The 19,876-nt window shown below is 40.7% G+C and overlaps 3 protein-coding genes across 12 annotated transcripts in view; 2 read left to right on the forward strand and 1 right to left on the reverse strand.

Annotated features, from left to right (window-relative positions):
* Window positions 1-1,531: 1,531 nt before the first annotated feature.
* On the reverse strand, window positions 1,532-5,652 carry coq10b (coenzyme Q10B). Its single transcript, XM_072444958.1, has 5 exons — window positions 5,517-5,652; window positions 3,949-4,107; window positions 3,013-3,205; window positions 2,837-2,938; window positions 1,532-2,724 (listed from the first exon to the last, which is right to left on the reverse strand). Exons 1-5 carry the CDS (start codon window positions 5,606-5,608, stop codon window positions 2,557-2,559), a joined length of 714 nt encoding a protein of 237 aa, XP_072301059.1. The 5' UTR covers window positions 5,609-5,652; the 3' UTR covers window positions 1,532-2,556.
* Window positions 5,653-7,845: 2,193 nt separating this feature from the next.
* sf3b1 (splicing factor 3b, subunit 1) lies at window positions 7,846-17,237 on the forward strand. Of its 7 annotated transcripts, XM_072444959.1 has the most exons (23): window positions 7,846-7,937; window positions 8,441-8,616; window positions 8,708-8,809; window positions 9,395-9,509; window positions 11,110-11,189; window positions 11,273-11,480; window positions 11,546-12,007; window positions 12,078-12,199; window positions 12,286-12,483; window positions 12,589-12,690; window positions 13,013-13,192; window positions 13,288-13,374; window positions 13,613-13,883; window positions 13,963-14,108; window positions 14,358-14,504; window positions 14,587-14,712; window positions 14,787-15,008; window positions 15,101-15,395; window positions 15,483-15,603; window positions 15,697-15,828; window positions 15,902-16,174; window positions 16,445-16,661; window positions 16,737-17,237. In XM_072444959.1, exons 1-23 carry the CDS (start codon window positions 7,910-7,912, stop codon window positions 16,893-16,895), a joined length of 3,969 nt encoding a protein of 1,322 aa, XP_072301060.1. In that variant the 5' UTR covers window positions 7,846-7,909; the 3' UTR covers window positions 16,896-17,237. The 7 variants fall into 7 exon arrangements, 6 of the variants coding, with proteins under 6 accessions (XP_072301060.1, XP_072301063.1, XP_072301065.1 ...); XM_072444960.1 differs by lacking the exons at window positions 7,846-7,937; window positions 8,441-8,616; window positions 8,708-8,809; window positions 9,395-9,509 and adding an exon at window positions 9,952-10,828 and having other exon boundaries at window positions 16,737-17,236; XR_011926886.1 differs by lacking the exons at window positions 11,273-11,480; window positions 11,546-12,007; window positions 12,078-12,199; ... (13 more) ...; window positions 16,445-16,661; window positions 16,737-17,237 and adding exons at window positions 10,219-10,277; window positions 10,774-10,828.
* Window positions 17,238-18,169: 932 nt separating this feature from the next.
* ankrd44 (ankyrin repeat domain 44) overlaps window positions 18,170-19,876 on the forward strand; it is a 29,378-nt gene continuing 27,671 nt past the window's right edge. For 3 of the 4 annotated variants that reach the window (XM_072444967.1, XM_072444970.1, XM_072444968.1), the window contains exon 1: window positions 18,171-18,589. In XM_072444967.1, coding sequence (XP_072301068.1) covers window positions 18,563-18,589 — 27 coding nt within the window. In that variant the 5' untranslated portion in view covers window positions 18,171-18,562. Of the gene's footprint in view, window positions 18,590-19,876 lie in introns of all 4 variants that reach the window. The other variant, XM_072444969.1, reaches the window with a different exon arrangement.

Consider the following 19,876-nt stretch of genomic DNA (forward strand, 5'->3'; position numbering starts at 1 on the left):
GTTGTGTCTGAAGTAATGTTTTCAGTCCCAATATTTGTACAATAATTATTGTGAAGGCCCTTTTTGATGCTGAAGGTATATTTTGGTGTCCAGTTTGATTATTCTGTTCAATATAGTTATTAAAATGGTACATTTTTAAAACTATCACGAGTAATATTGGCCTTGTTAGTAATGCATGTATTCAAAGTGGAGGTAAATGAAGAAATCCTGGTGGCTTCACCACTTTAAACCTGGCCATATCAATTCTTGCAGAATTAGTTTCAAACTCTTGTGCAGAACTATATTCAGAGTAACCCACACCAATCTGGCACGGCTAACCATAGTTAGCCATTCTCACAGCAGGCGATCAGTTGTGTTTTAGGCATCTTCACGTGTCAACTTTGTAAAAATAATATTTGTATAATCTAAAATGTGGCTGTAAATGTCAAGGTTTTATTATAGATAGCTAGATGACCCCAGGAAGGCCAGAGAGCATTATACGGGCATTAATGGGGATCCTAATAAAACACAAACCTGAAACTAAACCAGATGCTTCCTGGTCGAGGTGCATTATCAAGAGCCCCAAAAGCAGAAAGTAGGCAGACACTTGAGAACCTTTAGAAAACGACAGCATGAGATGATTCCCGACGTTACTCACTGCGTTGTCATGGTGCAATACCAGAAAGGACTGAGTGGGCGGAGCTAATGGTTTTCTGAAAAACTCCAGAACAGGCAAAGTTCAACGTCTTCTGTCAGTACAAATAGTGACATCATTTTGCCACAATAGCTTGTGGTATTCGACATCTTCTAAAAAGAAGGCAAGTTTGTGGAGGTTCAACATTTGTGGATCCTAATTTTGATATTTATTTCAAAGACACAGAATCTCTCAGATTACTGTATATATAACTCCTGGCATCAAATTTGAACACAACCAATTGATGCTTTTATCTAATGGTGTCAAATATTTAAAGGCATGCTATAAGAAAAAATGCACAATAAATAAATCATGCAGTCAATATATTTCTTAAGTCGCTCAATGTTTAATCATTTAAAGACAGAAAAAAAACCTCTAGTAGACATAGAAATCCTCTAAAAACAGTCAATGTGTTTGTAATCTACTCCTCACCTCCTAAACTAAATAATAAATATAAAATGTATACATGTTATATTGATAAATAAGTTGCCAGAAGGGTAAGAGGCACTGTGAGGGTGTCAGAAAGTATAGTTTTAGGGACAAACTGCTCTGGCTCTGTTAACTGCAAATCTGTTGATTGCAAAGATGCAGTAAAAAAATAAAAAACAACTCTTGTAAATATTACACGCTAAAAAAAGTGAAATAAAAACAATAATTTATCAATTAGTAGGCCCATATAAGGCTCCCATTGATGAGAGCACTGTGTGAACATGAAAAATACATTCTCCAGAAGCAAAACCATCATGTATTAGATGTACTAATTTTTATAATATATATATATATATATATATATATATATATATATATATATATATATATATATATATATATATATATATATATATATATACACAGTCTTTTTCAGCCTTGATCCAGCATTATTCTTAAAAACACACACTTAAACTTATTCCTGCCACAGTGTTTATTTTTACATACTTTTATATGAACTTATATCTTATTAGGGTTTATGACCACACACTAAAGTCTATTAACATTCAGTGTCCTTGCTCAAAAGTTGAGAGCGCAATCACTTGAAGTTAGTTTTTAAGGTGCTAATGTAAATCTTGAAGTTAGTTTTTGGACCCTAATTGATTGGTTGAGGTGATTAAGACATAGTTTGACGTGGCTTCATTTTACTTTGCAGGTTCTATAAATAAGTTAAAATGTTACATTGTAAATTGCCAGTCAAGACATGTTTTGACCCCTGACAAAAACTTCCCACGCTGCTTTTACCCCCGTCTTACTGTCCAAAATATTTCTTATCCTGTGTCTGAAAATGTCCTGTGCTTTAATGTAGGAAATACTTTAGTGCTCATTGACAAAACATTAAAGAAAAAACAAAATGCACCGTAACAAGCAGTCCCTGAGAATGGTTAAAAGAGTTAAAGTATATAAACCCAAAGAGAACTGCTATAGCCCAAATAATGTATTTCCTGTGTAATAAACATTTTCTTAAGCTAAGAAAGACTTCTAAAATCTGTTAAACATCCAATTCTAACGTTCAGTTGTGATCACAGCTTTACTAAAATGAGTGCCTCCTTCAGCAAGAGCCACGTTTCTCATTGATGAAGACAGTAATGAACGAATATTGATGGATGTAAAACAGTGGTCAGAGAATAGTCATTTTGAGAAACACAAACCTGAATCAGTTCCACACGATTGAATCTTATCCAAAAATAACTAGAAATTAAAAACAGCTGGCATGTAAAGCACCAAAGGGAAAATTGGCAAAAAATGTCTTTAGGGAGGTAAAATGTTGCTTGGACGTTGGTCTTTGCCATGAGAAAGGCACTGCAGATTCAACTGTGAATTCCCTCACGTCTCCTTTTCAAATATTTTTGTCAGCTTTGGGCATTGGGGTTGAGCGAGCAACTGTGATGATGCTACGTGTGGTGCACCTCATGAAACATTAGCTCACGAGGGATGGGTGTCTCTGCACCAAAGACTTGACATGTGCGTCGTTCAAACGCTGACACCATCTGCTTCACCACTTCATCAAAGAACATGTGAGACAACTGTGAGTGGAGCAGGGAGCGGAACTCAAATGAAATCTGGGAGACACACAGACGAAGTGATTGTTAGGAAGAAAGATTGACACCGTCACAGAATTAGTTTCCCTGCATACAATTGGGAATAGTAAAAACTGTCAGTAATGCTACTTACAGAGAAATCTACAGTGCAGGTGCGAGGGTAACCAGGAAGCCCCGGACTAAAGCGCCACTCTGTCTCCAAATGATTGAACAGTTTGCCCTCGGAGCAGGAAGCCTGGTGAAAAAAAATGTAATTAAATATATGTTTTTTTAGTGTAGGGTCATGAGAGTTTGAGTGGTGACCCTAACCTTGACCAGGTGGGGGCGCACTGATGTGATTAGAGAGGTATAGTTTTCTACCACTGGGGGGAAGCCCACAGTGAGCTTAGCCTTGGAGAAACCCGCTCGTCTGAACACCAAGTCTGACTTCTTACACCAGGGCACAAAGAGACGGTAATCCTCCACTCCCGCCACTACGTCATACATCTCCTGCATGGAAAACCTGAGGGCAAACAGCAGTAGTGTCACAAGAGTCAAGTCATGCAAAACATTTACCGGATCCTAAAGGGGCGTATGGTAGGTGACCCAGTAACGGCTCAAGAAGGTCACAGAGGAAATGAAGTATGATAATGTGGTTAGAAACTGAAATAGCTGATGCCAATGTTGTATTAGAACACAAATAGAAGAGCATGTGACTGGTGAGGAGTGTCCCACACATTCTGTTATGCAAGTGCCTCAACACGCCTGGGACCTGCGTCTATTTATACAAAGAGATTTAGTGATGATGACCTCTCCACAGAACGCTCAGGGACATTTAGTGCGTCACACACCGGCAGAGGCATGAATGTGAGGGATGCCCTTAGGGCTGCAGCTATCAGGTTATTTTAGTAATCAAGTACTCTACTGAATATTATATTATATATTATAATTGAGTAATATTTTTATTACATTCCGTAAACCATTTTTAAAAGCATATCATTATTATTTTTAAAGAAACGTCAGAGTTCATAGTAATAAACAAATAACCAATAAGTTTCTGCTTAAAATAAAAAAACAAAAAATTCTTAACTCGTCACAACCTGTTCCCTGCAGTTACTAACTCTCTTGCACGTCCGTGTTCTTCACCTGAAGGTCTGTTAAATGTTCATATGAAAATTAAAACATTAACTCTCTATCCCAGAGCCTGTACATTGATAGACATAAAATATTTAAGTTCATGCAGTTCTGAAATTAAAGTGGACTCACCCAATGATGCGTCTTTCTGAATACTCCTTCCTCTTGGAGAAGGAGTCTGCCAGGTTGAAGAAGCTGCGTGTGGGTGACACAGTGTGATGTTGAGTGTTTGTGACTGCACTCAGCAGAGGAGGGACACGTGTCATAAGGATCCCACATGATGATAGGTATCTGAACCAGACATAAGAGACAAAGACAATGGGTAAATTAACATAGTTAAATAGTGGCTCAGACAAACTGCTGTTCTCTGTGCATTTTTGCCCATCCATCTGATAAAAGAACAATCACAATGTTTTATCTCATTTACTTCCTTGAACAATATCAAAACAATTTAAGTATCAGGAACTAAAGCCTAATGGGACACATGGTTTAAGTTCCATTGATCTAAAAGGTTACATTTAAGCAAAAGGTCGTCTACAGTTCAGCTGTATTACTTGAATAATAAACATTTTAGAACTCAAAGAAAAACCTGTTCTAAATAGCTCAGTTGCGTTGATCGACATCAAAACAATGAATAGGCACTGTTTGGAGTGTAGGCACTTGGATCAGAAGACTTGTTATGTAAACTCTTTTAGTGGGCTGCATTTATCAAGAAGTGACTTCAAATTAGCTCCAGTTCTGACACACGGTTTTCTTTGAATAGTGTTCTCTGCCAGGAGCGGGCAGGGTCACCCTGGCACCACGAGTAAGTTTACTGTGATCATCTGGTCCTGTCCCAGACTACAGGAGAGGCTTTGGTCTGTAATATCAGACACACCACACACTGAGACAGAAATACTCCTGGCCCACCGTTACATCATGTTTATGTGACAATATCACCATTCACATACACGTATTCTTCACTTTGATGGTGCTGGCCTGTTACAGAAGTGCCCTACTTTCTGAGCTCTTGAAATGTGACACAATGGACACATAACAGTGACCTCGAACTGCAGACACGCGAGATGTAGAAATAGTGCTGAGCAGTAAATCAGCACCAGCAAAGTCACGATAGTATAATCCTACATCTGGAGGAACTAACACAGACTCATTTAGACCTACAAAGAAAAGGACACACACATTTTTGTTCGGACCCTATTGATCATTATAAAACAGCAGGACTATCCACATCTGCGACACATGATAGCAGAGAGTTGATTGTGTAGCTGAGGAGGTTCAAGCCAAAACCAGCACCATTACGTATGCGTGTGTCTAATGGAACGTGTGGTTGACCCAGTTAGAGCCTTAAGCCATTTCCGCCGTCAGCTTTTGTTAGAAGGCTCTGAGTTCGCACGGTTGTACCGGAGCCCGACAGAGGCCGCTCTGTGATGCTCACGACAATCAAACGAGTTCATTTCCGAAAGAGAAAGCATCTGAAAGTTGTTTTAAGGCTAATGGCTGGATGAAACTAAAACATGATGTGTTCTAAGAAAAATGAATTTAAAAAAGCAGTCTTGTAAGAACAACGTTAACGATAAAAGTAATCGGCCACGGTTCACGAAACACAAGACCATCCGCTCTCCATATGTGCCGAGTAGTTTCGGAGTGTCTCTGACGAACACTTTTAGTTGAGCCTCACAGAGAAAACTAAACATCTTTACCTTAAGTTGTTCCTCGACGTTAACTCTCGACTAGCTGATAACTGTTTCATGCACTCTGCAACTTTCCGAAGGCTGCGACCACCTCTCGCCATTTTCACAGGTTTGAGAGTTTTCTTCTCCGCTCTGCCTGATCCTGGTATTTGACAAGGCGCAGCGGCCACGTTCCGGGCCCGCCCACTCTACGGGTTTCTCGGTCTTGATTGGCCGCTGCTCCTACATTCTGACTTGTGATTGGCTGCATTTGGAGTTCGTCATCGAGAATTGCTGACGTTCCAGGGCCGCGCGTGCACGCTCGCAGACGCGCAGCAATGTCACGGGACTTGGCTCCAGTATAAAAAGAAAAGAAAAACTCTGAGCGAACAGCACTCTTTATAGCTACAGTATATATGTTTTAAAAATTAAATGGTTGATTTTTCGACTTTGTATTTTAGCTTTATCTTATGTCTAAATGCAATGTTACAGATTCCTCTGTCTCACCATTATGTAATCTTAAAGTGCATATGACAGGTTGGAATATATAAGATGAAGCAAACATAAACATTTTGCCTATTTTATTCCAAGTTTTGCAATGTTTGTGACGTTTATCTCCCCCCCAGGTCGGACATGGACAGCAGATGTGACATAAAGTAGATAGGAAAGTCAGATAAATTGGCCCTCAGGTAAAATGGGCCATACATGTTGGAGGGGCACAGCTCCTGTATCAATTTTAGGAATTAACTTTAAACCAATTACAATTGTTGCCACAACATCCCATGATTTGTTTCAGTTGTTTTGATTGGTCTGTTTGGACAGTGGTACCAAAGCACGTAAAATGTCAAGAGACTTAAAGTAAAATCACATAATTTTCTATATATAATTTTATATATAATTTTTTAAATTATTATATAAACAGTGATAAATATGTGTCCCTGCATTTTTGATGGATAAGATAAGATAAGATAAGCCTTTATTTGTCCACACAATGGGGAAATTTTGGTGTTGCAACACAAGTAGGTACAGAAGTAAAAGAACAGATAACTTATAGAAAGCTTATGTCGTGTATGTCGCATATTGATGACTTGGACAGAAGGATTCCATATTTGAACCAAGTTCTGCTTTCTACAATATATTTATTTAAAATGTTTTCTTCACAAACTGCCACACTTCTTGACTGATGTAAAACTGTGATAAACATTGCCCACAGGGACTATTCCACCCGACAAAATAATAAAATCACATAGGACCTTGTCATTTTCACTTTACGGTCTTTAATCAATGCTTTATTTGCGCTTTCTAAATTTACAAGATGGCCACTGAAATTGGCATGGTAACAGTCTCCATAGATACTTTAGTAAACTTCATATGTTACTGCATAGTTATGAGAAATGTGTTGCATGTAAATACATTTTGGTCATATGCAATCACGTTTTGTAATATGTTCAGAATCAGAAAACTTATAGCCGGTAGCTAAAGTTTGTTCTCAAGACAAGTATTAGTAACTTACATACCTTCAAATCACATTACTCAAGAAGAACAATGCAAAAATTACAGTGACTTAAATAAGTGACTCGGCAAGGCCGAAGGAAATGAAATGAGAATACACTGTCAAGAAAAATTGCCTCAGAAAAAGGCGGACACTCTCTAATGGAATGTCTGTAGCTTTGATTACATCACACATTATCTGTGGTATAGTTTCAATAAGATTCTGCAATATTACAATACCATACAGTGTTGCATTAGTTGTCAGTTGATCTTGTATCCATAATTGGAGAGAGTGACCACTGCACAAAGCTAACATTGAGAATGTTTGAGATGAGGTAAGGTTAACACCTTCCCCTTAACACACAAACAATGGGATTTACCCATGGACCACCCACGACTTAAGAATACATTAATTAAGTGACATTATGCCATGTTGGGGTTAAGCTTTTAGCAGTTGTCAGACAAAACATTTTAGTGTGTATTATATGCACAAAATAATTATAATATAATAAATCTTGCACTTGGTTGTTCTCTTGTGCTGATCCTATCCTTCTGGCTTTGGCTCTTCCTTTTCTTTTGCCGGAGTAATAGAACTCCAGTGCTACTGTCTAAATATAATATGGAAAATAAATCAGTAGAATGGACAACCACAATAAGAATAAATGGTGAATGTATCCTATTTGTTTGCTTATTATAGATAAGATATGTATGTTGCAAGTCCCATGGTTTTGTTTTGTTTTCCATTTCTTTTTCATTCATAGTATGAAGCACTTAGAACTAGCATATTCGCAACAGCAGGTGGCGGTAATGCACTTTTGCCAATCGCCATAAAAGTCCTATAGAAGAAGAAGAAGAAGAAGAAGAAGAAGAAGAAGCGGCTCTGCAGCTAAAAACCATTTCCGGTGCCTAAGAGACTAACACAACACACCAAAATGGCGAAGATCGCCAAAACCCACGACGGTAAATAAAATTAATTAAATAAGTACTACTCAGTGGCAACGTTATCCTTCTGTCGTTTTATATATTGTTATATAAAGGAGCTATTGTTTTGTCGGATGATCCATTTATTGTCGGTAATGCGGAGTTTGTTTCAGCATTGTGTAATGAAAGGCCTGTCGGCGAGCTCGACGCGGCGCGGTTAGGTAATGGCGCAGGATGCTAACCTTAGCACCATAGCTAATGTTAAGTGCGGGAGTCATATATATCGTGCAAATCTTAATTTATTTATCTGTTACTTTTCATCTTATGTAGAAATGACACATTACACTTTAAACTGCCAGAAATACTTTGGCCATTATGCATTTCCGTATATTTTGCGAGATCAGTCGGACGTTTCATTTACGCACACGTTTTGGCCTTTGTGCGATCACGCCTGTTATAAACCCAATCTTAAACTCACAGCGGCTCAATTACTATAGACTATAGCATAATGTTTATTAATACGTAACTTTTTTTTTTTACAGACATAGAGGCTCAGATCCTGGAGATCCAGGGGCGGAAGGCTGCCCTGGTCGAGGAAGGAGGCGATGAAGGAGTCGGCCTTGATTCAACAGGATTTTTTGATCAGGAGATCTACGGTGGCAGCGACAGTCGTTTTGCTGGATATGTCACATCTATCGCTGCCAATGAGCAAGAAGAGGCAAGTAGAGTGGTCTTTATCGTGTTTACTTGTTGTTTTTGTGTGTGTGAAAATAACGTTTAATCTATCGCGCTCTCTTATTGACCTGCAGGATGACGAGGAAGATACTGCTACAAGTTTGTTGGGACCGAAGAAGCCGGGCTATCATGCACCAGTGGCCATTCTTAACGCCATTCCACAGTCAGACGAGCAGGTATGTGTGTGCAAGCATTGATGCATAGCATCAATAACAGCCTGTATATTTAGAATTACTGGATCTATTATTGTGAAAGAGCTGAAAAAAAGACAAATCACTTTGCACCCACTGCTGTCTTAATACGTTTTAATAACTTTCTAAAAAATCACCCCAAAGATGAAGCGTTTATTGTGAATAATGCCACTAGACCTCCTGTGGGCTGTTTTTTTATTTTTTATTTTATGCTGGTAATGCGCTTCAATTAGCTTACCTTCCTTTTAGCTTTGTGGAAATCAACTTAATTTCGCTGTTTTAAAAATTTATATTAAAAAAATCCTCACTGCAGTTAACACAGTCTCTACTGCTGCCTGCTGTTGTAGGGTGGTTAATATATTTTGGTTGTTGCAGGGGAAATTTACCTTTTTACATGGGGGGATTCAAGGACACTGAAGAGATAAAATTCCCTTTGTCTGACGTGGCCTTTACTTGTGTCCTCTAGTCTAGAAGATAGAAAATGCACATTCACTTGATTAGATTAATTATATTGAGTAATGTGTTGTATAATAACTGTAATTAAGTTTAAATTCACTTGTTTCTCCTCAGTACGACCCTTTTGCTGAGCACCGGCCACAGAAAATCGCTGATCGTGAAGATGAGTACAAAGCCAGACGCAGACAGATGATCATCTCCCCTGAGCGTCTCGACCCATTTGCTGATGGTAAATTTGACTCCTAATGTCTTTTCATGGTCCCATTGTCCCCCTTTTCACACTTCATACTATTGTGACAACCCGTTATGACTCTTGATTGTGTCACTTGCATATGTTTACTGTTTAACCCTTCAACTGCAATTCAACACATAGCTTCCTGACTTTTTTGTTTTAATTCCATTCCTTTGTTGGTCAACAAACTGTTTGGGGCTCTGGTCTATTTGATTTTTTGAATTTGCTGCTTGATGGTAATACTGTAAGGTTTTTGACATTTGGGTAAGATAGGTTGCATATGGCTTGTTTGTGGCTTGAAGGGTTAACAACCCATGATAAACTGCCAATAAAAACTTACATAATGTTTATTTTCATTGAAAATATGGTTTGGTAAAGCTGGACTACTATTGTAAGCCTTAAAACAGACTATTGTTTATTGACTTTGTTACAAAACCTGAATTTAAGGTCAATTGAAAGGCGCCTTTTAAAGTATACAATGCAACCTTTTAATTATGTGGTTGTCCTTCTCACATTATTGTGAGATTGGTAGGAGCAGTGTAGTTACGGTGTAAGACTGCATGTAGAAAGCTCATTGTACAACATTGTTGTCTCAATATATTTTTATTTTACAACTTTTTATGTAAAATAGAAATATGTTATCAAGAACATTTTGTACCACAATACCAGAGGCCCATACTAACTGTCCTTAATTTCTCTCCTACAGCAGTACTGCTTTGCCAGTCCTGTACTGCCCTCTGTTAAGGGTGCAGCAACTCGTCCTGTGTAGGTTTTGGGAAACGCACAGAACTGTACATTTTCAGTTTGGTCAGGGTCCAAGGGCATGTTGGACTGGGGTCAACGAGGGGCATCAGTGTGTGCCAACTTCAACTACAACCACCACCCCAAAGCACTTACTTATATATTTTACAATTATTTAGAATTTTAATGCCCCCACAGTTTTATTTTAATTCAGTGAAAGAATAAGCCCACCATTTGATAATTTAAGCTAAGTTATGTCCAACAGCCATGGGTTCACAGTAATTTAAAAGATTTCAATTAGAATTAGTCCTTTTGATCCATCATTTTAAGACAAAGTTCAGACTTTGAATGTTCATTTCAGTTAGTTCTCAGAAACTTTCATCTTCCTAGTTTTAGGATTCTGCCCCAGAATATTTTTGCATCATAGTGCCATGAGTCATTGCAAACACAGGTGGTATACTGTTGTGTGTGAGTTGAACCCTTTCCAAAGTGTTACTAATGGTAAAGAGAAATTTTCTAGGCTTCTTTTCTGCCGGTTGAAGTCTGACTGCAGAAGGACCCTTGGCAATGAAAGTGTACGTATTCTGAAGAGCACAGCCCAGGACCCCTGCATCAGTGATGACTAAAACTTCACTTAAAGAAAGCACCACAACAGCTTTTTTATGTATTTGCTTGTTTCTTAGAATTTTCTGTTTGTAAATATGTATTTAATGTATTTATGACAATACTTAAAACTTTGTTATGCTATTCTTTTAGTCAGAATTAGCAGGCTGTGTTGTGCTTGCTGTGTTGTATACAGTTTATGAAGCGTATAATGATCTGTTTCTTTTGTTTTTGTTGGTGCTTTTTCGCACAGGGGGCAAAACGCCGGATCCCAAGATGCAAGTCAGGTCTTATATGGACGTCATGAGGGAACAGAATCTGTCCAAAGAAGAGGTTAGCTGAAGTTGCACATTGAAAACATTGTCAAATGTTTGGTCACGAATTATACTGACGTTTTCATGTCATGGTCAATACAGAGGGAGATCCGCCAGCAGATGGCAGAGAAGGCCAAGTCGGGAGAACTGAAAGCTGTGAACGGGTCTGCAGCCGCCCAAGCTGCTGCTGCTGCTGCTGCCGCTGCAAAACGTAAGCGCCGATGGGACCAGACTGCTGATCAGACTCCAACCAACACAACTCCCAAAAAAATATCCAGCTGGGACCAGGCTGATGGCTCTGAGGTAATAACTTAACCAAAGAAAATTAGATACAAATTATTAAGTTAATGTGAAATGCCTTTGATTCATAGACACCAGGTCACACCCCTGCCCACACACCCTCAAACAGCAGATGGGATGAAACTCCAGGTCGGCCGAAGGGCAGCGAGACCCCAGGAGCCACCCCCAGTACACGCATGTGGGACCCCACTCCCAGCCACACTCCGGCTGGTGCTGCCACTCCTGGAAGAGGAGACACACCAGGCCACGCCACACCAGGGCACGGAGGAGCCACAGGCAGTGTCCGCAAAAACCGATGGGATGAAACTCCAAAAACGGAAAGGGAGACCCCTGGCCATGGCAGCGGCTGGGCTGAGACTCCACGCACAGACAGAGGAGAGGATTCTGTGGGCGAGACTCCAACTCCAGGAGCCAGTAAAAGGAAGTCTCGCTGGGACGAAACTCCCGCCAGTCAGATGGGGTCCTCCACGCCTTTACTAACGCCAGGAAAAACTCCTATTGGGACACCTGCAATGAACATGGCTACACCAACACCAGGTAACCACCGGTTTGCTGTAATGTAATAATTTGAATATAGTAGTTTCTAAACAGTCTGATTTCCGTTAAGGTCACCTGATGAGCATGACACCCGAGCAGCTTCAAGCGTGGCGGTGGGAGAGGGAAATTGATGAGAGAAATCGACCTCTTACAGATGATGAGTTGGACGCCATGTTTCCAGAGGGTTACAAGGTTTGTTGTCCGTTGCTTTGTGTTTATTTTCATCAACATTCAACCATATTTGATTTTCCTTTTTTTTTTTTTTATTTCTTGTATAGGTGTTGCCTCCACCAGCAGGTTATGTTCCAATTCGCACCCCTGCACGAAAACTTGCTGCCACACCCACTCCCATTGGGGGGATGACCGGATTTCACATGCAGGTTGAAGACCGCACCACCAAACAAATGAATGACCAGCCGTCAGGAAATCTGCCCTTCCTCAAACCCGATGACATCCAGTACTTTGACAAACTCCTGGTGAGCGTCAGACTTGTATAAAATGTGCACATATACCAAGTGAAATATGTGCAAATAGACTGCTTATTGTTTGCCTTGTCTAAAGTTCAGCGTTTCTGTCCATAGGTGGAGGTGGATGAGTCAACATTGAGTCCAGAAGAGCAGAAGGAGAGGAAGATCATGAAATTGCTACTGAAAATTAAGAATGGAACACCCCCAATGCGAAAGGTTGGTCCCGGCCCAAACTTTTAAAATCAAATTTGCCATGGACACAAGCTTTAAAACTAAATCAACATTAGCCGAGTGGTCTCTTCTACAGCACATGAGTAACGCTCTGTGTTAGACTCAGTGCTATGAGATTGAATCCTGGCTCTGACAATTTGCTGAATGTCCTCACAACTCTTGACCCCCTTTTACCCTATACTTCGTCAAATAAAGCCTACTAGCCAATTAGAAAAAATGAATCCACCCCTGCACAATCTTTCAGTACAAGTCTAAACATGACAAAATGCTACATTGTAATGATTGCTGGATTGATTTTTGTCCCTAGGCTGCCCTGCGCCAGATCACAGACAAGGCACGTGAATTTGGAGCAGGCCCTCTGTTCAATCAGATTCTACCACTGCTCATGTCTCCAACCCTAGAAGACCAAGAGCGCCATCTTCTGGTTAAGGTCATCGACCGTATTCTGTACAAGCTTGATGATTTGGTCCGACCATATGTACACAAGGTAAATTTGAGGGATGCAATAATTTATGTATTTGTTATTTGAGTTATTTGATCGCCAGGTTTGACTAATGTAATGAACTGTATTTGTTTTTGTAGATCCTGGTGGTGATTGAGCCTTTACTGATTGATGAAGATTATTATGCCAGAGTTGAAGGAAGAGAGATCATCTCAAATTTGGCAAAGGTAAATTAAGCATTTAGCACATTATCCTGCAAACCTTCTCGCCTGTTTGACCAATCCATGGTCCACTCAGGGCTAGTAGTTTGCTAGATTGACTCCAACACGAGAGCTAGCAGACTTGACAACACTGTCATATCTGTTCTCATTCTGCACCCGTTGGTTACAAAAAAATGTTTGCAAATATAAAACTTGTGAAAGCTGTTCAAAACTACTCAGTTAAAGAATACCCCTTGTGTTACAGGCCGCTGGGTTGGCTACAATGATCTCAACTATGCGTCCTGATATTGACAACATGGATGAGTACGTCAGAAACACAACCGCTAGAGCCTTTGCTGTGGTGGCCTCTGCTCTGGGAATCCCCTCCCTGCTGCCCTTCCTCAAAGCCGTGTGTAAGAGTAAGAAGTCCTGGCAGGCCAGACACACTGGCATCAAGATTGTTCAGCAGATTGCCATCCTCATGGGCTGTGCCATTCTGCCCCATCTTCGCAGCTTGGTGGAGATTATTGAACATGGTGAGCCATTACTCATCTGAAGTCTATGTGCTTCTTTCTTTTCAAATTATATAATGTTTATTTCTGTGTCGCATCATAGGTCTGGTTGATGAGCAACAGAAAGTCAGGACCATCAGTGCCCTGGCTATTGCTGCATTGGCTGAAGCTGCGACACCATATGGTATTGAGTCATTTGACTCGGTCCTTAAGCCCCTCTGGAAGGGTATCAGACAGCACAGAGGAAAGGTAAACAATTATTTTTCTTACTAATGTGTATTGCGGAGTGACAAATGTTGCAAGATCAACACCCAGCTCTAGGCTAACTTAGCCATGGCTGTGCTTGTTAAAATATCCCTTTTTAAGGGACTCCTGCTGTCGAAGTCAAACATAAGACTTATCAGCTGCTGGGAGCAACAGACGTCATTATTTAAAACATTTTCTGAAACCACTTCATGCAGAGTGTATTGCTAATGTCATTTTAACACTGTCCTGCAGGGTCTGGCTGCTTTCCTCAAAGCCATTGGATACTTGATCCCTTTGATGGATGCTGAGTATGCAAACTACTACACCAGAGAAGTGATGTTGATCCTCATTAGAGAGTTCCAGTCTCCCGATGAAGAAATGAAAAAGATTGTCCTGAAGGTAAGAACAAATTATTTCACATATCACAACTTGCACTTTTAGTTTCTACACTTCTCATCATGGTTTTGATGTTGTCCTGTAGGTGGTGAAGCAGTGCTGTGGCACTGATGGTGTGGAGGCTAATTACATTAAAACAGAGATCCTGCCCCCCTTCTTCAAGCACTTCTGGCAACACAGAATGGCTCTGGACAGGCGCAACTACAGACAGGTTTGCAGGAAAAAAAATCTTATTTATGCTTTGTCTATTACTTTTCCATTGAAACCTCTTCTCTGTAATTGCAGTTGGTGGACACGACGGTTGAATTGGCCAATAAAGTTGGTGCAGCAGAAATCATTTCTCGCATAGTAGATGACCTAAAGGATGAGGCAGAGCAGTACAGAAAGATGGTGATGGAGACCATTGAGAAGATTATGGGTAACCTTGGTGCCACAGACATCGATCACAAGCTTGAAGAACAGTTGATAGACGGTATCCTGTATGCCTTCCAGGAGCAGACAACAGAGGTACGCCTACAGTACATTGTGCAATCTCCACCGATGTGTGCAGACAGCATTTGTATGGCCAAAATCTAAAATGTATGCCTTTTGCTTTTAAGGACTCCGTGATGTTGAACGGGTTTGGCACTGTGGTCAATGCTCTGGGGAAGCGAGTGAAGCCGTACCTGCCTCAGATATGCGGTACAGTGCTTTGGCGTCTCAACAACAAATCGGCCAAAGTCCGACAGCAGGCGGCAGATCTCATTTCCCGGACAGCTGTCGTCATGAAGACCTGTCAGGAGGAAAAGCTGATGGGTCACTTGGGTGTGGTGTTGTACGAGTACCTGGGAGAAGAGTATCCCGAAGTACTTGGTAGCATCCTGGGTGCATTGAAGGCTATTGTTAACGTTATTGGTGCGTAAATTCACAATTACACTTACAGTTTGACGAGCAGTCCTAGTTCTGCAGAATTGAAAGCTAAATTTTCTAAAATGTTCACAGGTATGCACAAGATGACTCCTCCAATCAAAGACTTGCTTCCTCGTTTAACTCCCATCCTCAAGAACAGACATGAAAAAGTGCAGGAGAACTGCATTGATCTTGTTGGCAGAATTGCAGACAGGTTTGTTACTGCGTCTACACCACTATTGACAAGTTCTGTGTTTGTTTTATTGACTTTTTAAATATTTGACCTTGAATATCTTTCTCGTTTTAGGGGAGCAGAGTATGTGTCAGCCAGAGAGTGGATGAGGATCTGTTTTGAATTGCTGGAACTGCTCAAAGCTCACAAAAAGGCTATCCGTCGAGCCACTGTCAACACATTTGGTTACATTGCTAAAGCCATTGGGTAAGTTTTTTTTTTAAGTTTAACAAACACTGTATTTTGATGATTCCTAACCATCCATCCTTTTTTATTTTAGACCCCATGATGTGTTGGCAACTTTGCTTAACAATTTAAAGGTCCAGGAACGACAGAATCGAGTCTGTACCACTGTGGCTATTGCCATTGTAGCAGAAACGTGCTCTCCTTTTACTGTCCTGCCGGCCCTCATGAACGAGTACCGTGTGCCCGAGCTCAATGTCCAGAATGGTGTCCTCAAGTCGCTTTCCTTCCTGTTTGAATACATCGGAGAAATGGGCAAAGATTACATCTATGCCGTCACACCCCTGCTAGAGGACGCGCTCATGGACAGGTGTGTATTTTTATACATATATTTAATCTATGACTATATTTATGCCTGTGACAGTAACTACATTTTGAAAATATCACAAACTATAAACTATTTTATGCCATGGACTATAAAAATATTGTTCCGGCTTTAATTACCGTATTGACTTATTGTTAAATTAGTGACAGGGCTAAATATAATGTTCAAAGGAATAATGGTATACCAAAGTGGCCAATATAGGTTGTTTTTTTTTTTAATCTAACTATGCTTATACAATGTTTGTTTTTTTTGCAGAGATTTGGTCCATAGACAGACCGCCAGTGCCGTGGTACAGCACATGTCTCTTGGTGTCTATGGTTTTGGCTGTGAAGACTCACTCAACCACTTACTGAACTACGTTTGGCCCAACGTATTTGAAACCTCACCTCACGTTATCCAGGCTGTTATGGGCGCTCTGGAGGGACTGAGGGTTGCTATTGGTCCTTGTCGCATGCTTCAGTACTGTTTACAGGTTCGTTATCACAGTTGAATTTCTGTATCCATTGTTACACCTTTTGCTAATCGTTTTTTGTGTTTTTGTTTATAGGGTCTGTTCCATCCAGCCAGAAAAGTGAGGGATGTCTACTGGAAGATCTACAACTCAATCTACATTGGGTCACAAGACGCTCTCATCGCACACTATCCACAGATCTACAATGATGAGAAGAACATGTACGTCCGATACGAGCTGGAATATGTCTTTTAAATATAAATTTGTGCTTTTGTTTTCACATCTGCTTCTGTATGTACAATTGTTGTCAAGAACAGTAATTTGTTTTTTTAGACAGTCTTTCCCAAGGCATCAAAGTTTTTGAACCCATGTTTGGTGTAGCATCAAAGAACATTAGGCTGTATCTACTTTTATTTGACTCGTTTGTTCAGGATAGAAGTATGTGGTCTGAAGGGCCAATTTAACGAGCAATCGTAACAATATTTTAAATATTTGGATTATTTGTGCGTGAAGTTCTGCTCTTTTACACATTCTGCCATTGTCTTCATTGTTTGATTATTGCTTTATTTAACCAAATAAACATTTGTGTAAAAAAAACAACTGATGTATTCTTTAACGGGTTCATGGGTTAAATTTAAAATATTTTCCAAATGTCTGCTTTCCTACTTGTTGCTCAGACATGTTTTTGTAACGCAGGGTGGACAAAAATGAGCATTTACACAAATGTACATTTGAGGGCTGCATGGAGAATTGACTCCATTCAATGCAGTTTGTATAGGTCACTAGAAACAACTGTCAGATGTCTACATTCACTGCTGCTATTTTAAACTGTTAATTTAGATGCAGTATTAAGTAATACTAAATGTCCTCGACCTTATGTGTCTGTTTTTTACTTAAACCTCTGAGTTTTACTTTTGATCCCATCTCAACTATATGGTTTTAATGCAAAGTGTTGAGTCGTACATAACTGATTTCAGCTCACATCCATCCTACACATGCATGAATGCACAAAACAGAAAAACCTCCCCCGCTCAGCTCATTCACTGGGTGCTACTGCCCTGCAGCCAGACTCATGCACTCTGGACCCGGAGCCCCAGCAATGCATTACAAACAGATAAGGCAAAAGTTCATTCTTGAAATTATTTCCCTCCCAAAAAATGTACGATTGTAGTATCTCATGTATCGTATCGTTTTATGGATATCCCTGATACAACAACATAAAAACAGGAATATACCAGATAAAATTAGTAGTGTTGTCCCCACAATAAAATAGGCTTGTGTTTCTCTTTTAATCATGTTTAAAAGTTTGCTTCATTTGTGTGGAGAAAAATGTGTCTTTATTAGCCACAGTGCATCAGCATCACAGCTCTACACACGCTGTACATCCACTACATGGAGGAGGGATGCATTTCCCTCCATACTTCAGCCTCCTGCTGCAGCGCGTCTGTGTCCAGAAGGGGGCAGCAGCGGGCGCAGCAGAGGAGGCTGCTGTTGATGCTGAGGACGGATCTTCTCACACTTCTGCTCTGCATCTGAGAGAAGAGCATTAGCTTCAACTTCCTGTGTGATTTGAGCCCAGCTGTGCTCGATCTGCTCTCTGTCGGGCGCTGGAGGACCAGGTGGCGCAGTACATGGGGCCCCGAGACGTGTGGGAAATCCGCAGAGGGGGCGCTAGATGTGGATAGTTTGCGCGACTGTGTCAGGCTGCCTCCTCTCCTCCCTGCGACTCCGAGCGGCTCCGCAGCAGCGCCGTAGCCGCAGATAGCGCCCGTGGAGCGGGGCTGATGGCCGTGGAGCCCGAGCCGCGGGCCTGCATCATCTGCTCTGTGTGAGAGGAGCCGTGGTCCTCCGCCCAGGCCCGGGATCACGCGGAGCAACTGGGTTTGGCGGAGCCGTGAATGAGCTGAAGAGAGGACCCAGACATGGCTGTGCTCAAACTGGCAGACCAGGTACTCACAGCTAGATGCTAATGGTGTAGCTCCATACATGAAGCTCTGTTAATGGTGTAGCTCGATACATGAAGCTCTGTTAATGGTGTAGCTCCATACATGAAGCTCTGCTAATGATGTAGCTCCATACATGAAGCTCTGCTAATGGTGTAGCTCCATACATGAAGCTCTGCTAATGATGTAGCTCCATACATGAAGCTCTGCTAATGGTGTAGCTCCATACATGAAGCTCTGCTAATGGTGTCGCTCCATACATGAAGCTCTGCTAATGATGTAGCTCCATACATGAAGCTCTGCTTATGGTGGAGCTCTATACATGAAGCTCTGCTAATGGTGGAGCTCCATACATGAAGCTCTGCTAAGATAAAGCCCAGTCCCACTGAAACTAGTCTGAAACTTGCTGTGCTAAATGTCAGATCCTTATGTAACAAATCTCTCTTAATTAATAATTGTATTTCTTCTTATAATCTTGATTTTATGTTTTTAACTGAAACATGGCTTGACAAAAACACAGGAAATGTAGTTCTGATAGAATCTGCTCCACCCAACTTTAAGTTTGAATCTGAAACACGAGAAAACAAAAAAGGGGGTGGAGTCTGTGCTGTCTTTAGAGATGAAATAATTACCCGCAGGTTGTCTTTTGGGGTGTTTTCATCATTTGAGTATGTATCCTTTAAAATGGAGCTAAAACGGTCTCCATCCATTCTCTTCATTGTTTTATACAAGCCTCCCCAGCACTGCCAAAGTTTTATTGATGATTTTACTGAGATGCTTTCAGTCATATGCACAGACTTTGATGGTTTGGTCATTACAGGTGATTTCAACGTGCATGTTGATAATATTTGTGACAGAAACGCTAAAGAGCTTGATGCTGTCCTTGAAACCTTCAGTCTTACTCAGCATGTGAGAGGCCCCACCCACAGCAAAGGACACACTCTAGATCTCATAATTACAAAGGGGGTAAATATTTCAAATGTTAATGTGATCGATGTTGCTCTGTCTGATCATTTCTGTGTCTTCTTTGACCTGTCTGTTTCTCCCAAACCGCCGGTTGGTCCTGCAGTTGTTCAGAGGAGACACATAAGTGATGGCACAGGTGCACTGTTTATGGAAATGATAAACTTTGAAAAGGTCTCATGTTCTAATGTAAATGATTTGTTGAACTCTGTTACATCTAGTGTTTTGAATGTTCTGGACACCATCGCCCCTATAAAGGCTAAAATGGTTAAAAATAAGCAGAAGGCGCCGTGGAGAAATGATGATTCGGTCAGGGCACAGAAAAGGGAG

This window comes from Eucyclogobius newberryi, unplaced genomic scaffold (assembly GCF_026437365.1).
Source record: "Eucyclogobius newberryi isolate DKJ021-1_F unplaced genomic scaffold, fEucNew1.0.hap1 SCAF_14, whole genome shotgun sequence".
Taxonomy (NCBI): domain Eukaryota; kingdom Metazoa; phylum Chordata; class Actinopteri; order Gobiiformes; family Gobiidae; genus Eucyclogobius; species Eucyclogobius newberryi.